Source organism: Chelmon rostratus, chromosome 5, assembly GCF_017976325.1.
Source record: "Chelmon rostratus isolate fCheRos1 chromosome 5, fCheRos1.pri, whole genome shotgun sequence".
Classification (NCBI taxonomy): Eukaryota; Metazoa; Chordata; class Actinopteri; order Chaetodontiformes; family Chaetodontidae; genus Chelmon; species Chelmon rostratus.
In genome coordinates, this window is record NC_055662.1 from 27761704 (window position 1) to 27780047 (window position 18344).

At 44.4% G+C, this 18344-nt stretch overlaps 1 protein-coding gene across 1 annotated transcript in view; it reads left to right on the forward strand.

The window, feature by feature from the left end:
* The window catches only part of rimbp2b (RIMS binding protein 2b), a 67511-nt gene that overhangs the window by 12446 nt on the left and 36721 nt on the right, over nucleotides 1-18344 (forward strand). Inside the window, exon 3 of the mRNA XM_041936609.1 lies at nucleotides 15638-15721. Within this exon, the coding sequence (XP_041792543.1) occupies nucleotides 15638-15721 (84 nt within the window). The remainder of the gene's footprint in view (nucleotides 1-15637; nucleotides 15722-18344) is intronic.

Here is an 18344-nt window from a genome sequence, read left to right on the forward strand (position 1 = left end):
ACGACCACATTGGAAAGTCGCTCATTATTCAAACATTAAGCTTAGGCTTTGGCCCGGCCCAACAGTGTTCGATGCTCTGATCATTCAAGGTGCTACACTGGAGCTGCTGTGCTGACCTGTTGCGTAACGCTGAGATAACATACACATTTACCAGCTGGGAGTCCTTCACCTGCTGTTGTTTGATATCTGTGCTGGATTTTAAGCCCATTAAAGAGGCGGGGCGTCTGGTGTTTCCTTGCTGCATTGCTGCTATAAGCACTGCCTTCGACTTAAAGAATGCCTCTCCCCTCTTCCTCTCCCTGCACTGATGATGACTCACACTCCAACACACCCTGCAGAAATCTCTTCTCATGCACCCGAGAGAGAGAGAGAGAGAGAGAGAGAGAGATGTGTTCTCTTATGTGGCTCTAACACAATACCTGTTCATGTGTCCTGATCTACCTGCTCTGTCTGTCTGTTTACAGAAATACCTGTACTCATCAGTATTCCCTGTGGTTCCCTCCAGGGTGGAAATGCAGCTGGTGTTTTCACACTGCTAGACCTTAGAATATATTTTGCATTTATTCGGGCGACCCTTTCTCTTATCTGCAACCGAGGGGCTTCAAGAGCGTGTTTACATTCATCAGATGCATCTAATACCTCGAAAAAGCAGAAAGGAGCCCACATTTGAGGTCATTATTTTCTCAGAGGGAGTCAAGTGTCAGAGCAGAGCGTTAGCAAACGTTGCATCCATAAAGACTGAGGTGCAAAGGTGCCATTTATAGATTGTTCTCGTGATCCTCTCACCGTGGGCTGACCTGCAGTGAGCGAGCTAACATTGTGTGACATTTGCAGTGATGCTGAAGTCCAGCCTGCACGTGCTGCAGTGCCGTAGGTCCGCTGGCCTCGGGCCCCCGCTTCTCTGCAAATAGAAAAAGAGCAAAGAGACCGAGCGTGATTAATGGCCATATATGTGCAGCAGAAAACACAACAGGCCTGTCTGCCGCTATTTCCTAACACACGGCCCCACAGGCTGAGAATTGCATAACAGATCTGTGAAGTTGCTCATGCTGATTCCTAATTGCTTCAGCTCGTTTATTGTGTGCGATTGCGGCCGCGTGGCCTGGCGCGACACACGCGTGTCAGGTGTTATCACAGTCTCAGTGAGATGCGAGCCGTTTCAGATTCTGAGTGGTTTGCCCTGCAACGGATCCTCTTATTTACCATGCCCCCTAGCTGGGCTCTCAGGACTGTCTTTGGAAGAAATGTTTTATCTCTCCCTTCTCGTGCCGGTCTGGATTTGACTGGCACTCTGCTTTTTTTCTATTAAGAATGTGCTATTTTTAGCGCGCTGTGTCAAAACACGACTGTCTCATCCTGTGTATGTATGTGCTCGCTGAAATAACCCCCCTTTCCCAGAAGGCCTGAGTGGTCTCTTCAGCTACATGTGCTGAAGCGCCGTTTGCTGCGCTTCACACTGCATGCAGACCCATTACGCAACCCCGTGCATCAGCCGTGGGGCCACCGGGCCAGAATGGCAGCCAGCTACCAATCACTCTCCCTCTCATCTCCTGTTTTCATGTCTTTCTCCGGCTCTGTGTTACCCCGACCCCCTCTTTGTTCCTCTCCGTGCCTATTTCTCAAGGTAAAGGAGAATGCATGGTGCACTGATTGGCTTGTATACCAAATTACAGCAGTCTGTGTTTTAGGGAGTGGGTAAAAGCTGTGGATCACCACTGGCATGCAGCGTGGTTCTCTCTCGGTGTACTGGAGTGTGAAGGCGGGTCAATGGGGGCCAGTGGAAAAAGAGAGGATGATCTGTCCTTTGTTGTCAGTGGCCTTCCAGTGTGCTCTGCCTTATCTTAATGCAAAGTAGTGGGTTGTATTTTCAGAAGCTCTGGACCTCTGAATGGACGTAGTACTTGGCTAATTGTTTGATCTGCACCGTGCTGTTGGAAGGTTGGACAGGGCCTTGAATGCGCCTTGAATCCCTGATATCCCATCTATTTATATGATAAAGTGTAATACACAGATGATCATCATAATCTTATGAAAAATATACTGTAGCTTTGAATTCACTGTCACTGAAGTAGATTTCTTTGGTAGGTCAGCGTGTGATGATTTTCTTATTGGCCATGAGAGTGAATCTTTTTTTTTTTAAATTTACTTTATTGATCCCGAACGGAGAAATTCTTCTCTGCATTTCACCCATCACTGTTTTGAAACACACACATGCAACATGCAACATGCAGTGAACACACAGGAGCAGTGGGCTGCCGCATCAGGCGCCCGTGGAGCATATAGGGGGGTTAAGTGCCCTGCTCAAGGGCACATCAGCCGGCTAATGGAGGTGGAGGGGATACTCCACCACACCCAAATTTTCTGCCAGTCCGTGGGGGAATCGAACCGGGGATCCTTTCGATCACAAGCTCTAGGCCACGGCTGCCCCATGCACATAACTACTGCATGTTTATAATAGTATTAATATGCCATTATAATACTAAAATGAGATTGTGAGTTTGTGTAGATTGTACAAATACTGCAAAACTGGCTGCTGGTTCTACATTTATATGCTGTGTGCAGACACATAAGGCTACAGCCAGCAGCTGTTAGCTTAGCTTAGCACAAAGACAGTCATGGGAACACCCCACCTGGCTCCGTCCAGAAGTAAAAACATGACTATTACTGCTGCTGCTACTACTACTGCTGTACCTGAACCTTTAAAGCTCTACTAATACATACATTGTATGTTGCTTGTTTAATCTGTACTAAAACCAAAGAGCAAAAATGCTAAATTGTACAGACAGAGCCAGGCTAGTTACTTCCCCGTTTCCAGTCTTTGTGCTAATTGAAGCTAATGGGCTGCTGGTTGTAGCATCGTATTTAATGGACAGACATGGAAGTGATATCCATCCCCTCATGGCTTATTTACCAAAATGTCTGAAACTGTTCCTTTAAGTTGTAATGACCTAAATGCTAAGTAAACCACGTCCTCTGTAATTTTCTGCAATTTAAGCAACACGCATCATAATAACCTTGAAATTCAAAGAGAAAATCTACAAGCAAATTATGTTCCACAAATTAAAAGCACATTATGCCCCATTCAAGCCCCCTCAGAGTGTCGAGGACGTCTGCTTCGACATCTCACACCAGCTGAACCTCAGACATCGGCGTTTAGCTCAGACTCTATTACGGTGGTAAATGAGCCACAGAGAGATATTTGAAGTAGTTCAGAGTTTTAATTAAATGAACGAGGACATCAGAAGTCATGTTGACCCTCTCATGCTGTCTTTCACACACATAATCACACACACGCATGCATGCCGTGGAGACATCCTGTACGATCAGTGGAGTCTGTGTCCCGTTAAGACGCTGTTGATGTGGCATTATACTCTGAGAATCTCAGCACAGTCAAGTTCTGTATCAACTCGTATGTGGATGTAAAACCAAACAGCATCCCCTCAGTTTCAAATACAAACTCTTGCTTTGCCAGCACAAGATGTAATGATAACTGCTGAGAGCAGAGCATTTGCATAAGTGTTCTCAGCGGAGAGATAATCAGCGTGGCCCTGTGTTACACAAAGGGTGGAATATGGCTTATTCTGCACTGTGTGTTCACTGATTGGGCTGTATTTTGGTAGAAGCAACCATCAAACGCTGCACATTGCATTGTGTTGTTTGTTGTCATATGCTAGCAGCTATGCAAGAGGATTCTGCAGTGTCTGAAGTGGGCCGGCTTGTTGTGTTCAGGCGTTTAAAACATACTAGCGGTGTTATTGTATGAATGTTATTTAGTGGCTTCCAGTGAGCTAAACTGCTTGGATCAGTACTCAGGTTGGCTCTGTTCCCTCTGAACCAGCATCATCCAACCCCTGCTGATTGGAGGCAGCAGAAATTGATAGCGAATGAGAAGCACGCACTCATATTCCACACTGCTCTCCGTCAGGTCAAGTCAAGTCAATTTTATTTATATAGCTCAATCTGTACAGCATATGACACCCCCGATCCTTCAACCATTAATTCAAAACCGCCCAAAAAAACCCTTTAACAGGGAAAAAATGATGAAACCTCAGGAAGAGCAACAGAGGAGGGATCCCTTCTTCTTCCAGGATGGACAGACATGCAATAGATGTGATGTGTATTGAATAGAGCAACAAAGGAAATCATCACAGTAAACACAATTTATGATTATGATGAAACAGTTTGTACAGAATACCAACCCAGGAGCATGTTGAGCAACTTCAGGTGTCGTCAAATAGGTAGGACCTGAGCCACATGACCTCCTCTCCTTGGAGACCTGGAAAGAGGACAGGCCACGCAGGTCCTCTCTTGTCTGGCGGTCTGCAGGTAAACGCTGTCACCTTTTGTGGCTGGAAGCATGAAATCGTGGAGGCCATTCATCTTGATGACTAACCTCTCTCTGTCGCCCACCCAGTCGTCTGTTTCGGACCCTTCTGAGTCAATTTTTCAAAGCGAAAAACAAAATTGGAGTTCTTTTTTTGTCCCGAATGCTCAAATTGGAGTTCATAGGGATAGAAACGAAGAGTCCAATGATTGGCAGGTTTGAGTGCTGTTTTTCTGCTGTTTATCCTCTCCCCTGTGTGCAGGAATCAAAGTCCTGACAGCCCCTCTCTGATTTCTGGATGAGGACCATCGAGCATATTGACAATCGAGCCTTGTGCAGCAGCAGCCATCTACTCCAGGCTGTTGTTTATATGCTAATGTTGTATTCTGTGTCTCCCGCACGGCCGACTCACTTTCTGATATGCCGCTGGTTGTGCACAGCGGGCTTCATATTAATCCTGACTCATATTCAGTTTGACAAAAATGTCACCGGTGATGATCTTCTGTCTGGAGCATCTGTGAGATCACGATACCTGCTAAATTTAGTTTAGCAGCAAAGGTCCGTTGATTACAAAATCTACGTCGCTGTGGCTTCTGGGGAGGCACAAAATTAGTTTCAGATTTGCAGTCCTCATTCACCCTGAAGTTACAGGCCTCTCTGATGTAAAAATAACTAATTTGCTTTCAATTGGGCCTCAGCGGGGGCGCCTCCTCATTTGTTCCAAGCTGCTATGTCTGTGTGACCACAGTGTCTGTCTGTGTATGTGAAGATTTGTGTGTACATTTCCATGTATGTTGTGCTCCATTAGCGAAGCATTGCTGTTGCTATAAAATTTAAAACCAATTAAAAGACTGTAAAGGATATTTTTAATATTAAAATGATTGTAGCCATGCTTCGGTCACGCTTCTGTGAATGGCAATGCTACTTTGGTCCAGTCTGAAATATAACAACTATTGGATGGATTACCATGAATTGTGGCAGACTTTCATAATTCTGAGATGACTTTTCCTCCAGCGCCACCTTGAGGTTGACATTTGTGGATTTCAGTGAAATAACTTTGGTGATTGCAACAGTAACACGCTGAAGTAAGAGAATGAGCATGCTAAACATTGCACCTGCTCAGTGTCTGCACGTCAGTGTTGTCATTGTTAGCATGTTTCCATGCTAGTGTTAGCATTTAGCATTTAGTACAGCCTTTCAGAGCCACATGGCTGCATCCTCTTCTCTCATTTGGACAAAACAAATATATTGAATTTATGAATGTACAACAATGTTCAATTAACCAATCAATTCTGCATCTAAAATGCCCTTGATGGCTCAATGAAATGCACACACACACACACACACACTCACACACACACACACGTGCAAGCTCCGGCACTGTTACTATGTGTGTCTGATCTATTTGTTGTCTCTCGTCTTTGTATTTACCTCTTTGCCTGTTGTGTTTTTCTATCCCTTCCCTGCAGATTGTATTGCAAACATGATGATGATAATAGACCTGAATGAAATGTGTCTGTATCCAGTCCTGGCATTATTTAGCTTCTCCGTCTGACCACTTGTGTGATTTGGCACTTGGACGCTGTAGGCAGTAAGTCCTCGCTCAGGTAATGACCAGTAATTGAGCGTCCTGTAAATTGGCAGTGATGGTTAGAGAGTGTCCCCCAGATGGGAGGCAAAGGCGTCTGTTTCGGCTGCGATTGTGCCAGACTCCTGTGGGGTGAGAGCCTCGTTCTTTATCTCCTCCTGGGCACCACCTGTCTAACATTACTGGACACGGGATCTCTTCACCCACACCCTAATGTGAAAACTCCGCACATCAGAGTCTGTCTGGTTTTGTTGAGGCCAAAAGCCAAGTCTGACACCTCGTGATAATCAATTCACAGACAGGCAGCCTTTCTAACTCCTACGCTTACAAGCAGATGATGCTCTACAGAAGGCCATGTTCGACCTTCCTCTCCATTTCCCTCTTTCTCTGGCATTTAAGACCCATTAATGGACACCTCTGCGGGGCCCGGCTGACAGCAGCTGCTTGGCAAGCATTGAGGACTGGGCCGAGGGAGAGATGTTTAAACCTGGTGTCGAGGTTCAGGTTAGAAAAACAAGGATCTGATTACTCTCCACCTGAACTACACCCAGTGTGAAAACATGCATGCCAGCTCTTACAGCAACATTGTGCAAACTACATTTTGCCAGCAGTGAGTTTGTTCCCCTTTGACAAAGGATATAAAAGTTAAGGTGTACTCATTATATTAGTTTTGCAATCTGGAGAGCAGACTAATTGGTCACCAGCTGTTGAAGTGTAGTTAATGAATGGAAAGGCAATGGAGATGCATCTTCCCTGCATCCAGCACAGCTCCTCCCTGCAGGATGGAGCAGCATATGTGTGTGGCTCTGGCTCAGGATCAAAGTGGGAGACAAGCCACCTCAGCTGGCGACAGCCACTTCCCCTGTAACGGCCTGAGCTCTCACTGTGCGGGACAGGAGGACGCTGAAATTAGCAGCAGCCAGCGTAGAATTAGCGTTTGTGCAGTTTTTATCATTTACATTCAGCTGAGGCAAAGAAAGGGGAAGCACCATGAGAGCGTGTTCTGGTTGGTTGGTGGAGACTGCATGTCAAAGTAGCGCTGACGCTATGAATCACAAAATCACACCAGCATCGACACAAAGGTGTTATTGCTGTCTGATACGGCAGAGCACAGGTGGGAATCCAGTGGGTTGGAAGAGGGAGTCTCTCTGCTCCTGTGACTCCCCAATCATTTTTTTAATTACAGGTGTACATGAAGTTATTGGGCATAATTGCCACTGCTAATTGTAAACAGTCCCGTGTGAGCCAAAGCCTGCACCAGTTTGGATCTGAAGGATCACTGGATATACCTCGTAATTATCCATCTTAGTCTACCTTGACATCTCATAGGTCAGTGATTTTGCATTACCAGGGACATCGGGATAACACTGGATCAGAACAAATAGGACAGCATGTAATATTTTGTGTTATAATCAGCTTATCTGGTTGAGGCCCAAGTGCGCAGACAAACAGGCAGCCTGCTTCGATGTGAATTAATTTGATCGTGGCAGGTTTGTGAGATTCTCTTCCTCTGCTGGCTTCTGACTGAGAGGGGCGCAGATGTGAGAGCACAGCTCCCTGCAGACGGGGAGTGAGCGATACTGGCAGAGTCATGACGGCGTGAGGGAAAAGATGGCTGCTCCTTTAACTCACATCTCTTATCTGCCTTATTTTTGTGCGCCACTAGCCGTTAACCTTTCGCATAATGATTGCAAAATAAAACCCAAATATGTGGTAAAGCAAAGTACTTCATAAAGCTTTTAACATTGGATCAATATTATTTTTTCGCAGATTTGTGACATATGTTAAGTGTACACCCCATACAAGATTAAAGTAAAAGTAATTTTGACATTTGAACCCCCTTAATACAGTCTGTAACTGCCAAGTCGTGCTCTCTGTATAAAAAAGAATAAGCCGATGCCTCTGCTGCTGCTAATATGCTAGCTGTGTCCCACAAGCACCTTGATTTCCTGTGTGTACAGTTGCATCGTATTAGTGGGTCTTGATTTATGGTTCATTTGCTCGCCTGTTTGCTCTCCTGCTCAGTTTCCAGCGTTGACTCTGCCTCCTGAGGTTTGAACGCTCTGTCCGGGCTGCTCAGAGAACCGTCCATCATCTCAGTAGCTCGTCTACCTGCACGGCTACTGGCTGCTCTAATGAGACTGAGCCGGCCGTGAGGCAGTGTTGTGTAGAAGATGATGCTGCACGTCTCTAAAGGTTTTCAGCATTATTTTAGTTTTGCTCAGTGCACTTACTGTTAACAGACCTTCACCTGAGGCTGATATGACCTCTGTCATAATGTTCTAATGTGAATGCAAGCTGAGTCTAGTTCTGTAGTTCTGCATATTATTTCAGCCATGCTTATTGTGCTTATTGTGAATCAGGCCACAAGCGATTGATTTAGCAGAGACTGTTCAGAAAAATCAGGAAGCGGTGTGCAGCTTTTCTTGTGAGAACGAGTGGTACCCATTCTGGGAGTGAGCAGGTTGAGCGCTGGTTTTATTTTAATTTAGAATAAATAGTAGTATAATAGTTTTAGATAAAAATGGCTGTAACATGCAATCATTCTTCCATCGTGACCAGTTTTTGCAGAAATGTTAAAGGAATTGGAAAAATTTGCAGGCTCTCACAAATATTCAGGGATTGGTTGAATTTGCATTAATTCTTCATCTCCTCTACAGATGCTGGATTACACAACCCTGATTCAAAATAAGTTTTAAAGCTGTATAAAATAGAGATAAAACAGAATGTGATAATTTGTGGATTCGTTTTGACATATAATCAACTGAAAACAGCACAAAGATCATCAGCTACATTGATTTTTGTAAAAAAAAATGCTTATGGACAGGAGCAACTAAAGACTGGGAAAGATGTGGAACGCTCCAGAAACACCTGTTTGGATAATTCCACAGGTAAACAGGTTGATTGGTAACAGGTGAGAGTATCATGATTGAAAGGCTCAGTGGTTCACAGTGAGGTTCAACACTTTGTGAACACGTGATTGGATAGAAGATATTACTACATGGACTCAGGAACACTTCAGGAAACTTCTCCTCTGTTTTTATTTGTTTCACACAGAGTCTGAACCTTTCTGGAATGTAGTTTGTAGATGTTTGGGTGTCCTCCTGGCATTTTTATTCTATGTTTTAGAGCATTCAGCTCGTGTGTGTGTGTGTGTTTATGTGACTAAGCGCGTTGTGAACCTCTGAAGCTCTAAAGCAATGTGTATTGCAATCTGTAATGAAGAAGAATAACACAGCTTTGACAACACACCTCCTCATCTTTGTGGCACAGAGAGTCGATCCCCAAAGTTTACGGTTCATATCATAAAATAACTTCCTGCCCACACGCACATCATCTAACGCTGTGTGCTGTGCAATTGATGTTTTGGTCAGATGAGTTTTCAGACAACAGCACAGTAAAAGCCGCAGAGGTGATCTGTGTTCACGAGGACCGTCTTTTGTTACCAGGTGTTGACTGCACTGCCGTGACAGATGAAGGTTACCATGCGAACTGAATGACAGTCTGCAGAAGCTCGGCCAGCAAAGCCAGCTGGGGATGAGTAAGCCTCTGTGTCTGAGTGGGCAACAGCAGTGGGCTTCCAGCATTTGCTTGGTTGCAGCAGTAATCATCAGATGTTCTCTGTGGACCTTTAGTCAGCGAAATGGTCTCAGCTGCCAAAACACGAAGATAAAACCTGTTTATTCTCCGATCACACAGTAGTTTCTCTATATAACGGTGCATTATTGAATCCAGCATTGTCATAGGGAAATGGATAGATATCAGCACGCTGCACAGCACCCTCCTTTGTCTCTGGAGGAGTCTGTTGTGGCTGCATGAGTCATTGTTTAGTTTCCATTAAGGTAAAAGTCTCATCTGACATCTTTGTATTCATGCAGTGGGATTATCAGATTTGCAGTCCTCTCCCCGGAGCCTCCCATGCACACTGAGCCTGCTCTTTCAAATTGGCCCCATATTCTGAAAATCTTACATTTCATGATGGACTCCACTGTCCCATCATTTGTGTTCTGCTGCTGTCAGCCTCCTTTCATCACTCCTTTTATCACACAGGCCTGAGACAGTAGCAGACGAGTTCCTCTCTCTGTTTTTCTGTCTGTTGTTTTCATTCATCATCATTCCTTCTCCTCTCCTCTGTCTACAGCATCCCCTCTTCTTCTCCTCCGTCTCCACCCTCTGTGCTCTTCGGTAGCGGCGTGCTCGACTCGTGCGACATCAGCAGGCAGGCAGTGTAGGCTCAGCGAGGTCAGACCCCGGTGATAGTGGCAGCTTCATTTCTTATTCTGCAGCACGCCGATGCTTGTGGATGCTGGTGGGGAGAAAAAAGAGAGAGAAAGAAAGAGAGGAAGTGGAATCCAGACTAGGCTACTCCTTTTGCCACTGCTGCATGATGCTTAATATGCCTGATAGAGGACGCCTCGCTGAGGTCTTATACCCGGGACAAAATGCTGCAGAGCTGAGGAGCTTAGACGGTAAATCCTGCCTCTATCCCATTTTTCATTTTGTCCATTCTCCCTCCTTTTTCATTTGCATTCATGTCTAGGCCTCGCCGCCTGTGCATATCTCTCTCATGATCATACGTTCGTTCACTATCACGCTTTACCCTTTCCTTTCTGCTCCTTCTGTCATTTCTTTTGCCGTGTGTGTGTGTTTGTGTGGGCGTGTGCATGTGTGTGTGTGTGTGTTTGTGTGCATGTCCGTGCATGTGTGTGTGTATGTGTTGACCTCTGGGAGTTACATTTGTTTTTCCTGTAAATCTGTGATTCAGCAGTCAGTCTGCACGTTGCTGTGCATACACATGCATGCACACACACACACACACACACACACACACACACACTTGCAGGCGGCGGACTAGTACAGTATTAGTGGAGTGCAAGCATCTGTGCCTGCGCGCACAGACTTAAGCTGTAGGGGTTATGTAACTTACTCTGCCATTTCAAATGATTTGAAATCACAAGTGCTTGCTGTGCTGGACTAGATTACTGTGTGTCTGGGCTGGCAGCACCGTATATGCAGTATATCCATATACTACATGATGCTAAGTGGAAGTAGTGCTTGGGTGTTGAGTAACAGAGGGGAATCCTCTCTTAAAGACCCCGACAACACTCAGCGTTGGTAGTCTTTCCTCCGTAATGGCCTTTCATGCTGCGCCTTGGCTGGAGAAAAGAAGCACAGGAGAACAAGAACACATACAGTGATAACAAGAAAAAGGTGTCTCAGGACAATATATACATATCTCTGGGAGCACCGCTGACATTTTGAGAGGCAGCAAATTGGCTTTAAAGCTGCAGTATGTGCCACAGTCAGCGGTGACGTCCAGTTTGTGTCTGAGCGTTACTACTCCCAGTAAAAAAGGGCTCCTTCTTCAGGTTGTCCATCAGTTTTATTATAATGTACGCAGCTGATTCGTAGCACACTTGTATGCCTGTGTATTAGCATTCAGCATCATCTTTAACATGTGATGTTAACCTATATGATTCTTCCAGAAGAACAGCGGCTGGTTTAAAACTCATCTTGCAGCTAGTTTAACTCATATATGCATATGTGTCCCTATTTGATATCTCCATCAGATATCTGCTGCTGGCACAGAAGCACCCCCTGGTAGAAAACAAAGCAGTTTTTTTTTTTTTTTGCTCAGCCATAGGCGGGATTATTACCCATCATTCCGCATCATGCATATTCAACACAACAAGGGATGAAAGACGGGAAGAGAGAGAGTAATGAGGTTACCCCTGCTCGTCAGAGATTAAACACAGAGCTTTCCCAACTACAAAAGATCAGAAGACCGGATGCTGAGAATAGGATGGGGAAAGCCTTCTGTGTTAATTGCTCATTGCAGGAAAGTGCTGTAGTATTAGAACATCATTTCATCAAGATGTTTCTGTGCATTGAAGTCTCAGTGGAGAGTCAGCAGCGATAAAAACGGTGAAGTAAGCCGTATATGGCACATACTGTACACATGTGCTGCTGTTGTGTTGTCCCGGGGGAACTCTCCGTGGTGCTGAACACCAAGACGGCTGTTTTCAGAGCTCGCAGCTGAGGCTCCTCCGCTTTCAGCTCTGCCTTTCTTTTGCAAAACATTTACTGACCGCTATAGCTTGATTTCATGCTCGTGTAGTGAATGAGAATAAGAAGTGAGGCCAGGTTTTTATTTGTAAACGGAAAAACAGAAGTGTGAAAAGTAGCAAATAGCCATTTGTAGAGGTGCACATTGGTGGTGTATTAGCACTTTGTTGTCGAGACTAGTTCAGGTAGTAGCAGACATACCATCATTATTTAGCAACAGACAGGAAAATACTAACAAGACTGAGAGTCTTGTTTACAGTTGAGAATATTTCTATAATATTTCTATATTTTCCTGTTCTGTCAGTTGTCTTATGGATTAAACACCAAATCTTTTCAGATACAGTAAAAGGCCTAAATGTAATTACTGGCAATATTCACAACAAACAACCTTATAATACAGATTAATCTGAAAAAAGTCAACATATTGAGTCGACGCTCTGCCATAAAAGCATGAAATTCCTGCCTCATATGCTACATAAGAGACATGGGGGTAGTACAGGTTGCTGTGAATGCACCTCTCTGCATGCATTTGCATTAGTGCCACTGAGGCACGAATGCTAGATGGAGCCTAAGGGGATGGTCTTTCTCATCTGTCTTCATCTGCTGTGCAGTAAACGCCTCTTCACTTATACAGGAGCTCATTACTCACAATGGCAGCCATTTGAATCTTTTATCAGAGGGATTTTTAATTGAACATTGGCAAATGCGCTCCAAACAAATGGGCCTCAGCAAGCCTGAGAGTGTGTGTGTGTCTGCAAGTGTGTGAGTGAAATATTCATCGTGTGTGTTGTAGCCGTCTGGATGTGAACACTGTACGCATTAGATACCAGCCCACATGGGAGATGGCAAGCTGTCAGCAGGGGCTCAGTGTGGTTCAGTCAAAGGAAATCATCTCCACTCAACCTGCTCCTGTATGTTGTGCATATGTGGACTTTTTTCAAGCAATCTTTTTTTACTCTTTTTAACACTTCATTCATGTTTGCGTGCGCTTCTGTCGACTGTACAGTGAGCAACAACTGTGGACTCCCAGCTGAATAAGTATCATCTGTCAAGCATGAATGTGACAGTATTTGTTTTATTTATCTGAAACAACACAGTTTTCCCACTTTTTAGCAAAAAGGCCGGAAGCTGGAGATCTTAAGAAGTTGACTCCTCGTTTGCTTAAGAGGTTGACTCCACCACATTCTTGCAAGTTAACCTCAGCGTTATCCATTTTATGCTCAACCAACTTTAACTTGACCTAACTTTAAAAAGAAACTAAACATTTCGAAAAATCCTTGAGCATCATTTGAATTAAAAATCCTAACCGCAGCCTCCTGAGCGGGTGTTTAATCATGAAATTCTCACTTCAGACGACTTTACATATATTTTCCACATCTTTCCATCCGTGTCAGGGTTTTAGTCCTTGAAAGGATAGAAATGCTGGAGCACATGCTAACACATACGTACACTTGAGCAGGAATACTGGTGGACCGGCTCTAACAGATCAGGGGTCAAAGATTTAATCACAACGAATGTCTGCACAAGGTTACAGGACTGGAGAGGGTCAGAGCTTGTTTCTCCTCCTTCCACTCGTCCTGTTCTCTGACCTCATTGCCCACCGCCTTATTAAATATTGCCGGCACTCGAGGATCAAGAGGGGAACCCGCTGATGTAGCAGAACAAAAAGCGCCTTGCATTTGAATGGATTCCGATATACGTTCAAAGTCAGACCGAGCTGTGAGCGTTTCCGTGATGAAGTGCACATTCATGCATGCAGCATGCATTGTGTGCTGTGGGCTTCTGGTTGCTCCACTGATGCTTATTTTAGTCTTGCTCAGGGACACGTGCCATGCTACCAGAGTGTGTGTGTGTGTGTGTGTGTCCACGCGCTGCCAGCACACACTGACACAGATAAAATCCTGTTTAATTCTATACACTAAGCTTTGAACATCAAGCCGCACATTCACTCCCATCAATAGGCAGGATGTTCTTCATACACTGATGGAGAGCTCAGTCTGCTGATAAATAGAGGATCCGCCTGTGATGTAACACTCTCGTGTTTTTTATGCTGTAAGAGCACTACAATAGGTGGCTATGCAATGAATGCCCATACAGAAGGTGTGTAACCTCCTGATTGGAGGGGAGCCTCAGAAAGATGCAGCATCTCCACGGCAGAGCAGAACTCACGGGCTGCTTTGACGGGCAGATCACATTTATAGATGTCTGCCTCTCCTGGAAACTGTGGCAGACTTTAGTCGTGTTCCGGCTCTGATCGCACATTGTGAGGAGAGCTGAACTTCTTTTCATTGTAATTCCAGCAAACACAGCCTCCAACTGTCAGCTCAGTTAAATGGCAGCTTGATGGAAGCGTAACAAGCATTGAAAAACCTCAGGAGCGAATGGGCACAGACTGACAGCCTGAGATCTACAGTACATGTGCAAACATATTTAAATCTTTTAAGTTTGATCAGTTCACTTATATCCAGTTTATGAGAGACAGAATAGAGCTTTTAACAGAAGACTTCAGCAGGATAAACGCAAGTGTAATTAATAACTTTAATTAAGGCTCCATTCCATGTAAGAATCAGTGTCAGGGCTCTGCTCTTGGTCATGCTGCCTTCCTGGGACCCTTAAAAGGAACAGAGCCATTATTAAGGTTATTAGTTACACCTGCACTTTTCCTAAAAACCTCAAAACCTCTGACTCAACAGCTAACACTGTGGAAAAAGACAGATTGAAGGCAAGCCTTGTTGAAGTTGTGTATTTTTTCTTCTTTTATCACATTATGGTTCATATTGTTCGTAATAGGGATTAAATAAACCTTGAAAGGGAAAGTTAGTTGCTGGTGGAGCTCCTGTGTCTAACAGGGACCCGCTTATAGAAAAAACTGCTCCAGAGCGCTGCTAGAGGTCAGCAGCTCTACAGGGAACTTTTAATAATGTTAATAATGCTCTGTGTTCCAGTTAGGAGATTCAGGTCCAGGACTCTCATGCTGCCCAGCTAGCGTAGCTTTACAGCCTTACATCGTTAATGTCATTAATAACACCAAAAACAATATGACAAGGGTGGAGATGTAAGAGACTCCAGGTAAAGTTTTTAGCCACATTAGAGGTACTTTAGTGGTATACTTTGGCGTAGAGGTAAATATTTGCAAATCTACTGACATTCAGCCTCAGCTGTGATTAATCCTAATTAGCAAATGCTAGCATGCTAAAACACGTAGCCCACAGTAAACATTTTACTTGCTAAACGTTAAATCACCTGAGTTCGGCCTCACAGAGCTGCTAGCACGGCTGTGCGGTCGTGTTCGTTTGCAGCTACAGTTTGACTGGACGCACTGAGTTAAAGCTTTTTCAACAGATTTTAGTTTGATCCATTTCATCACATGATTCCTGGAGGACCGCAGCCTACATCCTCAACATTTGAACCTTCGAACCATTCCAGCCTCCTGTCTGTTTTCTGACAGCAAAAACATTTTGTAATATCTGTTAGATAATCTCTGGAAGTCTCTCTGTTGCACACACACACAAACACACACACGCACACACCTAAATACTGCTGAATAATGAAATGCACCAGCTTCCTCTCTCCCTGCCGAGTTTCACTGAGTTCTATGACGAAGCTTGTGTTCCTGACAAACCATAGCAGCTGTCCTCTGCTTTTTCTTCCCTCCCCAGGAGACAGAGATCAGCACCAGAAGGAAGGAGTGTGAAGCACTCGAGGCAGAGGTGAAGAAAAAGAATCAAACATGTCAGACTTTGGTAAGTGTTCCAAAAATACACCCCCGGCCTCCGAGCGAAAGGACGGGGGCTAAAATTGATTTGTACCTGAGAGCCTCGCCTGCTATCATCACGCACGAACGTCCCCCGAGAAAACGAGTGGCGCTCTACTGTAATGATAGCCCGCTCCTCAGGACGTGATGACTGAAATTGAAAAATGAGAGCAGTTAACTGCAAGTTGCAGCATCTGTGGGTTTGGTTTTGTTAGCACAGGGAATACATTATCCAATGAGAGATGCACGTTGTGGCAGTAATGATTTCAGCACAGAGGAGTGATGTATGTAAACAATGTGAGGCTGTGGCTCCGTTGGTTTCTGTTGTGTACACATTAGTTCATACAACACTGAGGTGGTTTAAGCAGAACACAGCATGCATGTTTTCATGTGATGGTCACCGCTGTAAAAAGGTCAGAGATATATTACACAATACTTGGATTTTCATATAGTTTTTGGTGCCTTTTGAAGGACATTTTCTCACAATGCCCCAGAAATGTCATTCTGTCTGCTGGAGTGGTCTTGACTCAGGACAAAAGGCAAAGAAACGGAAAAGAAAGAGGACCTGCTGAGGCGGAAGAAAAACATGCTTTTTGTTCCTTACATGTCTTGACATTTTAGGTAGGCGTTATTTAAAAGCTGTGGATTTGTCCCATGTTCGTCTTCTTTGCTCATCATTGCTCATAATATGGGAAATTAATCAAAATCAATGTTTATTTAAAGTTGTACATATGGTGCAATGTTTGTTTCTTTTAATGGTGGTATGCTGCATTGACATGTTAGCACGCTGCTAGTTAAACCTGGCGTTTTTTTACCTCTACTGTAGCTGTAAAGCAGTGTTTCGATGTGTTTCTATTTTGTGCACTCTTTTACCAACTGCAGAGGGCTGTAATAGTGGCAGTGGTCCCATACAAATGATAGTAATACAACATACAAGAAGAAAAGAATAAGTCTGGAAGCTGATGTTAATGATGCATGGCTGATAATCATGATAGTAAAAATACTACTAATAATAAACTTTATTTGTATAGCACCTGTTATACAAGAAGAACAAAGAAGTCACATGCACCAACTGTTTCACATAAAAATGACATATCGAACATAAAACTGAAAATGAATGAAAAATAAGATGGAGAATAAAATCTGCTTGATAATGATAATAATAATAGTAAAAATAAGATAAAACTAAGGATGAAAATGGAAGCATCAAATGTCTGCAAGCTCTTCTTCCTTTCCTACAGTGGCAGTCAGCAATTTGAAAGTATTTCACCTCGCGTGCACACTCGACCAATCAGCACCTCTGAAGCAAACAAGCATAACAGAGCCTCCCAAATGACCGTTTCACCGCCGGGCTTCTTGTTAGCTGCAACAAGTTGAAATACATGTATTTCACCATTTCCAGAGTTCAAGGTGGACTGCAGTGAAGTGCTGATACCAGATGTTTACCATGACAAGCCAACGATGATAGTGTTTCCTGTTGGTTTGGGCGGTTAAACAATTTTCCATCTTGGGCCACTGTAGCTGTGTTGTGTTCATGTTAAGTGTGGTTTGCCTGAAATGATGCAATGTTGACAGGTCACAGAAGGCCAGAAGGCGGCGTGTATTCAACACTTATTGTTAGGTGGTGCTGCACAGTCAGTAACCATCGACCAGCAATGGCAATCGGTGGCCCCGCTATGTTGTTTTTATTTTAGCAGGGAAACATCCTGTACCTTAAATAAGAGGAGTTGTCAGGCTCTATCAGTCTCTCACAGCAGGGAGACATCAGGGCTGTAAATCACAGCACAAATAAAGCTTAAGTGAAAGCTTCTGGTCTGAGGGTTTTCTCCACTAAGCAGAACGACTAATGACTTTATATTATGTTATACTGAATGGAGAGCCCTGCTCAGCTTCTGTTGGAGTTAACTCTGAGAGAGAACGACATCTTACTGCTGTGATGTTCCAGTAGTCGTTGTCAAAGACGGGTCCCCGTGGGCTGAGCAGCAAAATGTTGAGTTTCATTTTAGTTGAGTTGACTAGAATTTTAGGGAATGCGTAAGTGCAGACAGACGTTTGTAGGCCTACGGTGCGAGGCCTGGGAGTTTGAAAAAGCAATGACTGATATAAAAGCCTCTTCATGAAAGCTGAAGTTTAGCACTACATGAAAATGATGCATGTTGGTTTGTAACCTGTAGAAACAGAAGGAGGCGCAGAGTAGTGCAGATGGCCCGGAGTGAGATTTTTCCTATGAAAGGCAGGAGCTGGAGAGATTCAGCAGTGATTTAAATGGCACTGTTTGGTCCTGGACTATTTGAATTCATTCCCTCATGCCCCCGAGCCCTCTTCTTTAGATGAGCTGTCTTTGTGTGTGGCTCTGTGCCCCAAATAAACACTCCATTAGTACTGTTTTCTCTGCCGCCCTCCTCTCGCGTTCCCTGCCCACAGCAGCACTTCGCTCCTCACCCATTGTCAGCCTGCTGACTCCTGGGGACGCCACCCGAAGGACGAACTGTCCCCAAATGGTGTGCAGAAATGGCAGGCTGGTCTCCACAGACTGCAGCACAGCTCTTATCTCCTCCCGCGCTGAGCTCGGAGAACAGAGACACAAACACAGACAAGACCGATGAACGCTG